General features: G+C 32.6%; 1 protein-coding gene and 1 long non-coding RNA gene across 7 annotated transcripts; one reads left to right on the plus strand and one right to left on the minus strand.

The window, feature by feature from the left end:
* The first annotated feature begins 907 nt into the window (after positions 1-907).
* On the plus strand, positions 908-15,492 carry LOC149738832 (sodium/hydrogen exchanger 3-like). 5 transcript variants are annotated; one of them, XM_089875215.1, is made up of 22 exons: positions 908-1,123; positions 1,214-1,273; positions 2,042-2,131; positions 2,247-2,342; positions 2,582-2,896; positions 3,069-3,238; positions 3,747-4,003; positions 4,242-4,462; positions 4,659-4,861; positions 5,378-5,467; positions 5,739-5,809; positions 6,942-7,081; positions 7,654-7,753; positions 8,171-8,312; positions 8,557-8,691; positions 9,725-9,782; positions 9,952-9,984; positions 11,830-11,922; positions 12,246-12,332; positions 13,223-13,360; positions 13,762-13,795; positions 14,862-15,492. In XM_089875215.1, the coding sequence occupies exons 1-22, from the start codon at positions 1,048-1,050 to the stop codon at positions 14,902-14,904; spliced, it is 2,652 nt and encodes an 883-aa protein (XP_089731341.1). In that variant the 5' UTR covers positions 908-1,047; the 3' UTR covers positions 14,905-15,492. The 5 variants fall into 5 exon arrangements, with proteins under 5 accessions (XP_089731341.1, XP_089731339.1, XP_089731342.1 ...); XM_089875213.1 differs by lacking the exon at positions 13,762-13,795; XM_089875216.1 differs by lacking the exons at positions 12,246-12,332; positions 13,762-13,795.
* On the minus strand, positions 3,021-4,367 carry LOC149738833 (uncharacterized). Of its 2 annotated transcripts, none has more exons than XR_016384662.1 (2): positions 4,221-4,367; positions 3,021-4,065 (listed from the first exon to the last, which is right to left on the minus strand). It is a non-coding gene; the product is annotated as an uncharacterized LOC149738833 (long non-coding RNA). The 2 variants fall into 2 exon arrangements; XR_016384663.1 differs by having other exon boundaries at positions 3,021-4,025; positions 4,221-4,357.
* Positions 15,493-15,879: the final 387 nt, after the last annotated feature.

Raw genomic sequence — 15,879 nt, forward strand, 5'->3', positions numbered from 1 at the left:
TGGTCACTAATCGGTTGTCCAAATTACCAGCTATGTATATAAAATTAGGTTGGTTCATAGACAAACTGTTTTCAGTTATTTATAAAGTACCAAAGTGTGAAATACACTACTGCAAACTCTTTTATTTATATTAAAAAGATTTGTTTTAATTGTTGAACGTATCATTTGTGGGTGCTAGTGAGGAATCCTCCCCCCCTTGCCTATAGAAAAAAAACGAGAGACTAAAAAAGGAAAAAAGAAAATCATTTGTGTTTTAAATGGAAAGTTTGACAGAAACTAGGTAAAGGAGTACTTTTGTAACTGAACAGTGAATTGATACCCCAGTGCCTGCGCGAAAGTGAAGCGTCTGCAAAATGCAGCACGATGTCGCTATTGCTGCTTGTCAGACGTCAGTCAATATTTCGTTCACAGCGCAGTCTGTTCTTCTCGATTCGGATATTCGTTAAAGAAGACGGCCAAGATAAGCCTAGTTCCCGCAAAATTGCAAAAGCAACACGCGCAGTTAAGTTTGTACAGCAAACAAAGGTCCACCGAACTAGCATATGTGCAAACGCATGTTTGGGTGATTAGCGATAGTTATCAGTTACTGTATCCGACTCGCATGTTTACATTAAAGATAGTGGTAGAATAAAACGTATTTTAAGGCTATCGCTTATCTGTGTGCCATGACGTTATAAACCACAAGTGAAGATGTGAGATACGTTATTTACATAACCTGGTGCAGATGGTACCATATAATATTACAGGACGTTCTGTTACACAGCTTAATAGGAATCGTGACGCTATGCGCCCGCGCAGTTCCTTAAATCAATCGTATTTGCAACCGACCGATAGCAACTGCCTTCGGACATTTAAGGTCATTACTAGAGTTAAGGTCATTACTAATTTAAGGAAACGTGTATACCCAATTATTATACTTAAATCTGTTCAGGGTAGAATGCGGTACACGGACAGTTAAACAAACACAGCACAAAACAACTTTAAATAGGAAAATGTTTAAATTTCTGCTTTGATTCGTTCTACAATTGAAAACTTCTACCATTCAATATGAAAACAAATGGATTACTTGTTCTTGGATTAACTGGAGGACTTTTTCTATTATCAGTAGCGTTTTTGCACTCCGGTAAGATTAAAAGAGACTGCTTAGCAGAAGTTTAAGATCCAAAATTTCTAACATATTTGTGTTTAAATGTTTTTATATTTAATTTTACAGATTCATTTCAAAGAAGTGTTACCGGTGAAATTGTAAGACATAAGAGATCTTCAGGAGTAGGTATGTAGATTACATTTAACACTGTTTTATATTTCCTTCAGCGGACTACCTCATAAAGAAAAATAATTTATTTGAATCTTCATTGTTAAAGTTTATTTAAGGCGCTAAATCGAGATGTCATTGTAGTTAAAAGGGTTATCTTATCAGATGTTCTATTTGGATCAGAGAGTTGTATGTGGTTACGCTTGATCAAAATGGCCACCATTAAGGGAGTATGTGTTCACCGCACCTAATGTTATTAATGTACTTATTTGTAAGTTCTGCCTCAGCTAATTGCCAAGCCTATCATATGGGAATAGATTTAAAGCCACATATAAGTCCATGTCTGTCAACATTAATTTGGGTCATGATTGATTTGCAGTAATGGAAACTGACGGAAGTAATGGATATAGTTAACTCTATAATGGAATTTTTATATTATGATAGACAAGATTCTGTTTTGTAAGATGAAATTTGCTGCACATTTTAGAATTTAGCTAGTACACATATTAGAGGGTTTCTGAAACAGGGTTACTACAATCATTATTGGCGTTCTTTTGTATTGATCCTTATTTAAAAGGTTGCCAGCAATTTAGTAGGTAATAATTATGGTTCATTGCATTTTTCGCCGGATTATGTCCCTTACAATCTGTCACATCATAGTGACAATGTAAATGACGTTATCACGATATTTGCCCAGCCCTAGGCTGTTTTCTACGAGATCTAAAAGTGTCTTGTCACAAGATCTGTTTGTGCAAGTCATCAGGAGAATATTGTTTCTATTTTTAGCTGCAACGAATGAGTCACAGCATCAAACTAATGTCAGCCAGAGCTCTAATCATAACGAATCCAGTTCAAGTCATGACTCTAGCACATCAGGTAGGCATTTAACATATACTATACCTGTGTTTATGCTCACTAACACTTCCATTAAATTAAAAGGAAATGATTTAAAATAAGCCTGCCTTTTAAAATGAAACACATTACATTTCAGTACATCGGTACCAGGTGGTTACTATCAACTGGGCACGAGTGGCAAATCCGTTCATAATATCTATATGGATCATATTTGCTGGAATTACAAAAATAGGTATGGTAGGCCTAGCATTTCTAAATTTAAAGTTTCCAGTTAATGTGAAGTATTTCTCAATACTAACATAGGGATACGCATAGTGTATAACGAACAAAAGCCTTAATTTTTGTTCCACGGAACCTGTACAAAATAATTTTACAGATAAAAACCCTCGATTATTGGTTAAAGATCTTTTACTAGTTAAACTGATTTATTGTGGTGATTTTTGTTGATGCAATTATTTTGTTACACCACAGCGTTTCATCTCATCCAAAAGTATGTCTCTCGAGTCCCTGAGAGTTGCATTCTCATCTGTCTTGGATTGGTGGTTGGAGGTATCGCTTACTCCATCGACAAAGACCATCGGATCGAGCAGTTGCTCTTTAACCCGGACACATTCTTCCTCTTCATTCTGCCTCCTATAGTGATGGAAGCTGGATACTTTATGCCGAAAGAATCATTTTTTGATAATCTCGGCACCATTTTGACTTATGCTATTATAGGGACAATATTTAATGCTCTATGTATTGGCTCATCGCTATTTGCTGTGTATAAATGGGGATTAATGCCAGGTAAGTCATGTACAGACCTTTGAACTGCCATTTACAATTCACAAACAGCTGCGTAACTGTTCTGTATGGGATTAGGGACAGGAAACCTTAGAATTGGATGCTATTGAATCAACATTATCAAATATCAAGTATATATATGTGTGTATTTATAGCAGGGAATTTATGTTTACAGGTATTGAAGAATACGGCTCATTAGAGTTTCTCCATTGCCTTTTATTCGGGAGTATTATATCAGCCGTAGACCCTGTTGCTGTGATATCGGTTTTCGAGGAGATCCATGTTAACACTGTGTTGTACATTTGTGTGTTCGGAGAATCCCTGTTGAATGATGGCGTGGCAGTGGTGGGTTGTGTTTGTTTTCCTGACAGTTTGATCAGCAGTTCCATAAATTCCAGGGGCCGTTGAAGTCAATTGAAACTGCATTGTCAACATTCTTTTATGCGTTGTGATATAGTGGCTTGTAAAACTAAAGCAATGTCACAATGTACTTAGTGTATGCTTAATACACTGTGATTTATTCAATAATTTTCAACCCTTTACAGTTAAAAGTGCATGTCTTCTTTGGCTGGTAAATTATTACTATTATTTAAATCTGAAAACAAGAATACTGGAAAATTAAATAAACAGTATATATATATATATATTTATATATATAATTATAATATGTATATATATATAAAAATTAATATATAAGTTTTTAAAAATTAGTTATTTTTAATCGTCAGGCCCAATCAATAAAAATTTTAAAATTTGCCATTTAAATCGAAAGGCCGGAAGGCCACTCTTAACCCAATAATTTAATTAACGATTTTTTGGAAAAAACCTCAGCAAATTAATTCCCTTTCGACAGGTTCTGTACAAAATGTTTGAAGGTTACATTGAAATTGGCCAAGAAAACATCATCGGGATTGATATTGTTGCTGCCATTGCTTCTTTCTTTGTTGTGGCATTTGGTGGTCTGTTTATTGGAATACTCTTTGGTTACGCTGGTTCCTTCATCACTAAATACACGGTTCACAATCGTATTGTAGAGCCCACATTTGTGTTTGTAGTCTGCTACATCGCATACCTTTCTGCTGAGATTTTCCACCTTTCTGGAATCATCTCGTAAGTTGAATTTTTTCTTCCACTAAATACAGTGGTGTCAGTTTTATAGAAACGTGTGTTAACTGTAAGAGTAGAATGGCATTTTTTAATGATATTTCAAGAATAAATTACTTATACAATTAGAAATTCAGGGGCTGCTGCAACCCCCGCAAAATACTCAGGAAACGGATGCATACCCTGCACAAAATAAATCAATGTCATCTACTGTATGCGATACCTAACAAGATGTTGCATTTAGGATTGTGTTTGCTGCCTTCACAATGAGCACGTATGTGGAGCACAACATATCCACAAAGTCCCACACCACAGTCAAATATGGGATGAAGATGCTTGCCAACATTGCCGAGACGATCATCTTTATGCTTCTTGGAATCGCAGCTGTCAGCGACTTCTGGCAATATTGGAACACAGGCTTCGTGCTTTGGACATTATTTTTTATCACCCTCTACAGAGCCATAGGTGAGTGATTGAAAATTAAACACCACGTAGAGATCAAGCTGATTAAAATGCAGGGATAGTTAAACACACGTTCCTATTAAACCAATCTAACTGACTTGTTTACTAATTGGCACAGTGCAAAAAAAATCACCCCTGGTTTGGTAGCTATACCTATTTAAGTAAATATCCTATGCTAACTCACTACACGATTCACCAGGTGTTGTGGGCCTTACGTTTGTGATAAACTACATAAGATTAGACAAGATTAATCGCGTGGATCAGTTCGTCATGGCATACGGGGGTTTACGTGGTGCGATCGCATTCTCTCTTGTTTCCCTTACACAACCTGAGCACGTACCAACAATTAAAACAATGATATGCTCATGTATTGTTGCCATCCTGTTTACATCATTCGTGCAGGTAAGAGTTTTTTATATTTGGGTATCGTTTATTAGCAAGTAGCTTTTATCATCATTTATTTGTCAGATCAGATTTTTATGCAAGTTTTGCCAAAAAAATATAAATTTTATAATTAAAAAATATTTATTTTATGTTAAATATAAAATAATACAAAATTAGACATAAATTTAATTAATTTTTTTTAATGATTTTGTGGTAAGAGAAATCTTATTAGTCATGACTTATGAATGAATTTTCTCATTAGTTCATTTTCTTATTAGAATTTTCTCATTAGTTCATAATTCAACTTCAGTACTTGAGGCTTTTGTTTTTAAGTGCACCCATACAAACTTTCCATTTGTGTTTAAAATGCTAAAATATTAATCAGCAAAGCTAATATAAAATTCACAGACCCTTTCCTTTTCATATGTATTGCATTTTGTATATTGTCAACATATTATGCTGAAGGAAAGTGAAAATATATTTGTTAATTATTTATGACGTATCCTTACGCACGCGGTAACCACGACATAACAGGGCTCAACCATTCGTCCCATTGTGGAGCTACTTCATGTCAAAACCTCGGCAAAATACAAGAAGTCGATGTTCGAAGACGTCAATTTACGGGTAAGCTCTAAGGATTTAATGCCCAAGCTACACAATTATGCACTTAATGTATTTTAAATTAAAAACCCCAAAATCTAAGTACAAGACTACTTTAATACACCAAAGGTAACCAAATACGCAGCAAACAAAAATTGAGTCTGTAATGCTGTTTCAAAGCTATATAAATATATTTGCCAATATCTAGTACCAACAGTGTTTTATTTAAAAAAAAGCCTTTATGGCAGCGAAAAATCCATATTAAACTTAAACTTCCTAAATTATGGTTTTCCAGATGATTGACCATGTAATGACTGGAGTAGAGGATATTATTGGACATCATGGCCACCATTACTGGATGCAAAGGTTACTAATTAGTTAGCTCTTTTCCTGTAAGCTGTATTGATTATTTGCATACAAGCGTGCCATACCAGTTTTAACATAAGCGCCCTTTCATATACAATATAACAATAGCACTGACTATTTATTCTTAAAATTCTAACTATAAGTTTTTTCAAATTTGTAGTAGGGTGGGGGAGAATGGGACACGTTTCATTCCATTTTCTCCCCCACTTTGGTAGTAAACAAAGAACATTTAAAGCATTGCAAAATCGTATCAAACTGTCCGCACGATTTGGATATTTGCCGCTAAAAGTCTCCTGTCTTCCCCCATCCTACTATATAATCAATTATAACCTGCCGGAGGTTAAACCAACTCCATTCCTCTATTGAACTCTGGTCACCTTAATCCATTAACAAATTAAACCTCAAGGGAAAACCTGGCACATATAGTTTATAGATAATCTGTGTAAAAGGAAACCTGTTCCACTAAATCCTGCTGTCTATTTTATGTTGATCGCTTCCTGTTTTAATTTTTTAAATGCTGACACGACATATTGTGTGGCTGAATCACTCAAAATGTTCACCGTAAAATTTCATTAAATTGTTGCGGTTGGTTTTGTTCAGATAACAAACTGTAGTAGTAGAAAGGCTCATAAAAGTGCTGACGTTTATAAAATGTTTAGTGCAACAACAAGCATCTGCCGTTTTATCGTATTGTGTTACATTGTAATGTAGATTATAAAATAATCGATATTTAGAAGATTATTTTGTTAAATATTTCAAAAGTACAAATTCTTTTTAATATTGAATAAAATTTTCCACTGGTTAAGACAATGTTTCTCAAAATTTTTTATGTTTTGATGTTTTTAAATTTTACACAATACATGACAATTTTTTTCATATTTAATTTGTCCATATAATATTCCTTTTTTCCATATGCCAATTTTTTTTATACATTATTGCTAAGGTTTCATAAATTAATGTTGAAAAGCCCATCTCACAAAGTTTTTAAAAACTCTGGTATAAGCTTTTATAGCATATTATTTTATATATTTTTCGCATAATATAAAGTTTCATAACATAGATTATATTTTAGAACAATATATAGAATACTTCTATATTTGCACTGTAGCATAACATAGACCCTTCATTACAGATTGCAGAAGTTCAACACAGAGTATTTAATGCGATGGTTCGTCCGAGATCCCTACCTAAGTCGTGACCATGAGCTGCTGGATACATTCCATAGGATTAACAAGCGTGACGCCGAAGATTTGGTTGAGGAATTTGAAAGGGGTGAGTCGGCAAAATTGGCATTTATATAAACTGCCCTTAATTATAGTATTATTATGTTCTTGGCCTGAAAATGACAATATGGCCGAAACACTGAAAATATAAGAAAGTTGTTCTGTAATAGTTATCTTCATGCAATTATATAAGAAACTGTTATTATAGGCTATATATATTGTCAACAATAGGCATATTTTGAGGATAAATATATCCCAAAGTTGAGCGAACATGCATTAGCATTGCACTGTGTAATGTTATGGGGAATTGTTCTAAATTATAGATCATGGTATATGTTTTTGACAGTAAGGCACCCGTTAAGGATAATTATATCGGCTTACCAAAGCCACATTAAAAAATCAAACCTAATTTAACCCAGATTTGGTTCATTGTTCAACTGATTGGTGTGCGTGCGACAAATTATGGCATGCATATCCAAAGGTTTCTAAACAGAATCGTGTGTGCACCTTTTATACTATGCAGACTAGCCGCACCATTGGGTGTATATTATGTATTATTAATATGGTGAAAACCTAAGAAAGTAGTTGAGTAACAACAACACGCCATAAAATGTGTTTTAGGTAATAGCAGCAATGAAATTGCGTCGGGTACTTTTGCTAACCTCCTCCTACCTTATGAGATGAGGAGATCTCATTCACATGCTTCGTTTAACCACCTTGTGTAAGTATGCTGATATATTATGGGAATATCTTACTGTTGTGAGTGTAATATAGTCTGTTTTCTTTCTCTTTTAACGTCCTATTTGGCACTAAACAAAGATTTACAAAGTTATATAACTATCCTCACGACTTTAAAAAAGCTGTTAATTGATAAAAAAATACAAATTGAAATATGGGATATTATGTGCTAAAGGTATCCATCTTATGCCAAAGTACTTTATACATATCTTTCGGTTGTCATTTTAAACTGTTTTTTTTTAATACTGGCTATTCTTATGACTATAAAAGAGCGTCGTTAATTGTTAAAAACCTGATTGAATATTATTGGATGTTATGTGCTAATGGTATCCATATTACCCCACAGTACTACTATGTAAATCTATTTATTGCGGTTTTCATTTGGAACTGTTGTTTACAGGAGACAGCAAGGTCTAACAAACACATGCATCGACATGCATGCATTGGAAGCACAAGGTAGAGCTAACGGTGCAGGTCGTACATTGGAAGATGCCGATGTCCATCATCTACTGCAGCAAAACCTTTACAAACCAAGAGCAAGGGTAAAGATTTGACCTACTTGTTTCGTTGTTTAAAGTTGCATAATACAGGTTTACACAAGTTTAGTGAGATTTTTTTGCTTTTTTTCGTAAACCTACATAAGTTATTAACTTAATATACAAATTATGTAACATAACTTTAATGTTATATTTTTTACTTTTTTTTTGTTTTTTTATGATAGTATTTACTTTTTTGTTTTTTAAGTCACATTTTTTATTTTTCAAAAAACATTTTATATTTTTGCAGGAAGTGACACGTTATCGCCGTGGAAACTTAGAAGATGACGGGACGAGGAAGAGGCAAGAGGAGGAGATTTTAATTCGACGGAAAATCAATGTTCGACACAGAAGACACCATAAGCACAAACATAATAGACACAAGGTATAGTGGATGTAGTTTATTCAACTTCTGGTTATATAGGGGGGTGATTGGGAGAATGTGTTAAGATAAGATAAATTAAATAAGGGCTTTAGACTTCTTGTGGATTGTTTGGATTACTCATATTATGTCTGGCTTGTGAGTTTTAAATAAATATTTATTTCACTGTTTTAGGTATAATACCTTAAATTAATCTATAAAAAAATAATTTACTGGAAAATTCCTTATTTTTTCTGATTAGTTTGTTTAATAGTAGTAACAACAAAATATATTTTTATAAAATCGATATCATTACTTTTTGTATAGAAGACATTCATATAAATTCCTGTGGAAACAATGCATTTTGGTTGTTCACCGCATTTTTAATAAAAACCTACTTCATATTTCAACATCCAACTTAATAAATATGAACCCTTTCACTCACATCAATATAAATACTTCATTATACTTTTATCCCATACTTGAAATACACAGTTTATTCATACAACTAATATTGTGCGTACATTGCTGCATTTAATCACTGAAGCCATTAACCATGCTATAGTATGACGTGGTTAATTAAGGAGATTGAAAACTTGTTTGTATTGATTGTTATTTCACTTTACTGAGCTTATTTACTTTCATGCTCTTCCTTGTCCAAATATTGAATGAAATAACATGCCATGTGTGTTTGTGTGTGTGTGTGTAGAAAGTTAAATTAATATATTTCTCATACATTTTTAAATTAAATCAGCAAGTGAAAATTTTATAAGAATGATTTTATTTGAAAGAACTTGTGATTTATATGTTTTTATTATTTTTCACCAAAATATGGTGAACCAAAAACGTAATTCCCTAGGTTCTAGTTGACGCTAGAACATGAAGTTACAACTTTGGCGTTGTTACTAAATCATAGAAATGTTTTTTACTATAAACAAAAATTCCATAAACAATATTTTTCTTTTTTTTAAATGTTTTAAAACATATCCTAATGTTTTTATTTTTTTTACCTAACCAAATTAAAAAACCCAAATCATTTTTTTAAATTGTTATCCAGACTCGAAGCTCATCCAAGTCCCAGATGTCGGGGGGATCAATTAAGAAGCATAGCACAGGTATCATGATTCCTACTTATTTTGCTTGCCCTATGTGGTGTAATAACACAATGTATCGATTCTCAATAAATAAAAATAACCACGCACCCAAATGTGCCTTGCTATGTAAAATCTTATATGTAAACATATCTGTTTCTAACATCGCCGTTATTTTGCTTGTCAAACTCAGGCTCTTGTTCGGAGAGCACAAGATTATTACAGGGTAAGACCATGCATGCTTGTAGCTCCCATCTGTACTGTGGCATGTCACATTAGTGTGATTGTAATTATAACGACAGTGTTAATTACTTAGTCTTCATGGTGCAACAAACACTTATTATAGCTAACATATATGTAGTGTATGATCATTTAAGTAGTAGTTTCTTTGTATAAATTAATAGAATGCACTTGTAATTGTAGACAGTGCTAAAATACTTATTGTTACATTAATTCACTATGCAACAAACACAGATATTTTAGCTATCATGTAGTAGTGTATGATCATTTAAGTAGTAGTTTCTTTGTATAAATTAATAGAATGCACTTGTAATTGTAGACAGTGCTAAAATACTTATTGTTACATTAATTCACTATGCAACAAACACAGATATTTTAGCTATCATGTAGTAGTGTATGATCATTTAAGTAGTAGTTTCTTTGTATAAATTAATAGAATGCACTTGTAATTGTAGACAGTGCTAAAATACTTATTGTTACATTAATTCACTATGCAACAAACACAGATATTTTAGCTATCATGTAGTAGTGTATGATCATTTAAGTAGTAGTTTCTTTGTATAAATTAATAGAATGCACTTGTAATTGTAGACAGTGCTAAAATACTTATTGTTACATTAATTCACTATGCAACAAACACAGATATTTTAGCTATCATGTAGTAGTGTATGATCATTTAAGTAGTAGTTTCTTTGTATAAATTAATAGAATGCACTTGTAATTGTAGACAGTGCTAAAATACTTATTGTTACATTAATTCACTATGCAACAAACACAGATATTTTAGCTATCATGTAGTAGTGTATGATCATTTAAGTAGTAGTTTCTTTGTATAAATTAATAGAATGCACTTGTAATTGTAGACAGTGCTAATATACTTATTGTTACATTAATAGATACATTCATTCACTATGCAACAAACGCATATAGCTAGCATATGGTAGTGTATGATCATTTAAATAGTAATTTCTTTGTATAAAATAATAGAATGCGAATATATATATATTAGTTTTATTGCCCCAATTAAAACATTTTAGATGATTTAACTCAATAAATTAACCTACATTAGTTTTGTTTTCTATATTACATATAACAATATATAGTTGCCTTAGTCGTAAAAATTAACTTTTTATTTAGTTAACTAAACAGTAGAAGTTCAACATTGCATTCATAACAACAACCCATTTACATAAATTATATCATTAAATGCTCATTGTTTGCTAAAATTTGTTTGTTTTTGGGGTGTTTTCGCTTTGAAATTCTGACAAATATTGGCCAAAATTTTGGTTGTGCTTCCCTAAAGCTGAAATCCTATTAAAATCTGATTGGGACGTGCTTATATATTTCGTTCTAGCTTAAGGGATTTTTAAGTTAAAGAACTTTTTTTATTTTTTTAGTAAGAACTTTATGTTATGGCAAAATTAATTTTTACACAAATAATGTATTTTCACAATCTCTGTGTCAAAATTGTAATTTAATCAAGATTGATCAACACTGTAGCAGATGTTAGACAAAGCAAATTGCAATCAAATAATTAAACATAGTTTTTAATTTGCTGTTTTTGGACAAAAACTTAGTTAGTGTTTTCGTAATGTTTGAAATTTTGATTAAAAATTATGATGTGTCTGTTGCGGGAAGATTTGTGCGGTGGTTCCATCAATGCTCTTACAGTGTGTTATGTTACGTTATTCCAAAATTTTTGTGTTCTAGTTCTGTTCTAAGTCTAAAATTTCAAAAAATAAAAAAAATGTCTGTATTAAAAATAATTATTAAAAAATTCATAAAACTTCAAAAAATAATTTCGAAATATATATATATATTTTTTTTTTAGCTCCCAACTTTGTAGTGGAGCAACAGCAGGAGATGAAAATAGCTCCTCCAGAAGAGGATCAGGGCATCACCTTCACAGCTGGGAAGAAGCCAGGTATGTCCTTACATAACACTCCTCATAACATTTCATTCAAACACCCACAAAAAAAACGTTAAACACATTTTTCGAAATGCCTGCCCCCGCATGTTTCGCAATAAATTAAAAAAAGGAACTTCATTATTTTCACAAATATTAAATAAAACACACGAATCATGTGCACTGCATAATTTACTTTCTCTGTAACCTGCAATGTGGGTTTTTTTCGCACGCAACGGGTGTTTTTGCCTCTACCTTCATTTTCGCACCCCAAACCATGGAACGTCACCCATCAGTTAAAAAAATAAGTTTCCTTTTTTTGACCCCTTTTGCCCGAACAGTTCAACCCCGTAACGGATGCAGCACAGCCCGGAACCCCCTTGGGTTCATGAGCTCATTTGACGTGCTGCCAGAGGAGACCCTTACAGGTTTGCTGCAGATCATGTTGTCCTGTGTTTGCTTTGGCTGCTTGTTTATTTTCATTTTATTTTGTTTTCTTCTTAAAACAAAACAACGTACACAGTTTAGGTTTGAGTTGTAGATGCTTGGTCAAAAGAGTTGCTTTTGCTTCTCTTATATTATAACAACTTCTGCTTGCAGTAGTGTAGTATGTCTGTCTTTCATAATAACTTTTCAGGTCAAAAAAACACAAAACAAACTGCAGTTTTGGCCATATATAAGCACAAATTTAACATTACATACACATGGTTTCTTGGACAAGACAACTCAAATTCTTATACATTAGCCCTATATCCTGATGATGTCTCGCCAAGTTGCAGAAAGTCTGTATTTTAAAATCACAAACTGCCTGGCAGTAAAAAGATAAATAAACGCATATACATTATGTGAACATATTTTTCCTGTCAGTCTGCTTTTCTAACAAAAAAAATCTTTTAGTTTTACTAGCTCTATACGTTTCCTATTAAATTTACCCTCTTGTGTCTGCTAACCGCTGGTTTTATGTTGTCATCGTTTATGACTTTTTGTTGCTAACTGTTCAGAAATTTTTTGAAATTACTGTATTTTATGTTTTTGTACATCATAGGTAATAACCGTTATATATAAAGTTTACTGTTAAAAATGAACTGTGTTTTTTTTAATAATTTGATAATGGTATTTATATTTAACTTATTTAATCTTAAACAGCGGCATTTTTTAAAAACATGCTATTGTTGCATCATCTTTAGGAATTTGACAAATAAATTATATAAAACAAGTATTTTTTACTCTAAATGTACCTTACTGATGCAAAAAATATAATATAGGTTAACAAAAATATAATAATTTTCTCATAATATTGTTAATTATCTTTTCACAGATGTAGCAGCTGAAGGGGTTGAAGAGACCGATACAACTCATGTTAACATTGAAAGTTGTGCAATAGATCGTGAGTTGCCATGGAAACGAAATCCATCAAATAATGATGTGGTTAGTGACCCACATAACACTACAACATGTAAGTTTTTATGTTAAACAAAGCAATTTTATGGTTTTACTGTTATTTTCATAACAAAAATGAGATTAGAATGCATTTATCTTTTTTTAATATATTTTTCACGTAATGTTTGTTGGATTTTTTCAGTTTTCAATTTTAATATTTATTTTATACATGTGAAGTCTTTTAGTGTAGCATGCCATGGGACTTCTGGTTTAAGCCAGAGTTGGCGCATTACTCCATATTTTTTAGATATATCAAGATATTTATTATTCAACTAATTATTTAACTACCAATATTGTATCATCAAAAAAAAAACGGACAAATATAACAGATTTACATTTTTGTAAAATTCTGTAACAGTTTTCCATAACCCAAAGTTTAATTACTTCGAATGAGTTTTGATCTTAAATAATTTATAGTTGAAACAGTTGCCCTGCTACAGGTTCCTTCAATGTAAGTATGAGAGTGGTTGCTTTGCTGCAGCTTGTGTGTTGTTGCTAGGAGACAAAGTTACTCTCATTTCATAATATTGCTTGATTACCATCCAACACCATTTGTTTGATCCAAATTTTAGATATTAAGTTTTACCAAATTTAATTTGGTTCTCACATTTTTGTGTACCAGTAGTCGCCAAAGAGCAAATTACTTTTATTTCATAATATAGTTTTGATTGCCACTAAACACTTTGTTTGTTTCCAATGTTAGCTAAAGAGCAGAGACAATATATTTGCTTTTCACATTCTTGTATACTAATAGTCGTCAAATATTTGACAGAAGTGAAATTTAAAAAGCCACAAATCAAACAAAACATATTTAACTTCACACAACATATTATTGGTACAAACAACCAACTACAAAGAGAAGCCGAACGTATCACTCCACACGATAGTTTTTTAACGCTGCTGTAAACCATCAATACACACCATATTTTTTCAGACAAATTATCAGATGTTTTAAATCATAATTATAGTTTTAAATAACCATTGTGTTGCAGTGTGAGTGTGTGTCATAGCTATATTAACTTTACCAGTGCGTATTTTGTATACGGTTTATCTTATACAGTAAGTAATATTTTATGATGACTACCCTGTTTAGTACAGGGTTTCTTAAACTTCACTGATTATCAATAGCTATATACATTTTTTAAGTATGTAAAGTCGGCAACGTTTTAAGACCATTGCTGATGTATGTTCATATACCTCACAACCACTACCAATTTCACACATTGGATTTTTGTGAAATACAAAAATATTACGGTGTGTAAAACTGGTCCATGGTTGTGAGACATGAAATGGTTGAAGGTAACTTAATTATCCTTGCGTGGCAATGAGTTGTTATGACATGACTGTTCTGTTTCATACACCTCGTGCCTGCTGGAGAGTTAATTTTTAGAGGCAGGCGCTCTAACCACCATGCTGGACAACATACAAAGCAGCCACCAGTTGCAACAAACTTATATTCATTATCAGTCCTACATATAAATTAAATATCAAATAAAAACAACAACATTTTTTCTTAGACGAGGAGCCAGTCCCAGAAACCTCACCAGAAAGTTGTTCTAACTTGGAAAACGTCTGGCCAAGCAACACCAACAACAACAGCTCCAACCCTGAGGATGGCGGGCTCCACTTTATATTAGATAAATGGGAATCGCTGGAAGAGGATCAGATTTAAACCCAGCTTTAAAGTTGTATGAAATAACCCTTCCTTCCCAATGTACATACTGCGCCACCTTCGAAGCACGCCTATAGGTGCTGGTGGTTTTCAAAGCATTGTAATATATTGATTTGATTCTATGCAATAATCAGTAGTTTTAATCCTTGCTTTGTGAATTGGACCAATAACTGCAATTACATGACCAATCAAAAATGCTTTGGTTCGCTTTACAACAATTATGGTTACCATGGAAAAAACATCTCGTTCAAACTATTGCATCAATATTTGACACAAAGCCCTCAAAATATTTGACTTCCTTTTGTATACGAACCTGTAACTGAACTTCACTGGCAAAGCAATGGCCCACTTTCAACTGCAATCTATGATCTGTAGCTTTGTTGTAATGTTGCAAGTATTTTGAGCATAGTTTATGATATTCCTTTGCATAATAATGCTATTTGTGAAGATATAAGTTAATACAACCCAACACTTAAGAGATGTCTTTTCAATGTGTGCTGACTGAATCCGAACACTTTCGTTTTGGAGTTCATGACTAAAGTTGTTGACGTACACTCACAATGTACGAAACTAACATCTTATGACCAAGCTGAACTTTAAATGTTCAAGACAAAAAATTGAATGTCCAAACAAATATTAAATGATCGGAACTAAACTTCATGTTCAAGCCTAACTTTTAATGACTAGGACTAACATTTAAATCCAAGTTAATAATGACTATGTCCGACACTAACACCTAATGCCCAAGCCTAACTTTTAAAGTTTGAGACAAATATTAAATGACCAAATTAAAATCTAAGGACTACGACTAACATTAAAATCCAGGAGCATCCAAATTTCTCTTCTAAAATCTGTGAAAAACA

This window comes from Ciona robusta, chromosome 3, assembly GCF_009617815.1.
Source record: "Ciona robusta chromosome 3, ASM961781v2".
NCBI classification, from domain to species: domain Eukaryota; kingdom Metazoa; phylum Chordata; class Ascidiacea; order Phlebobranchia; family Cionidae; genus Ciona; species Ciona robusta.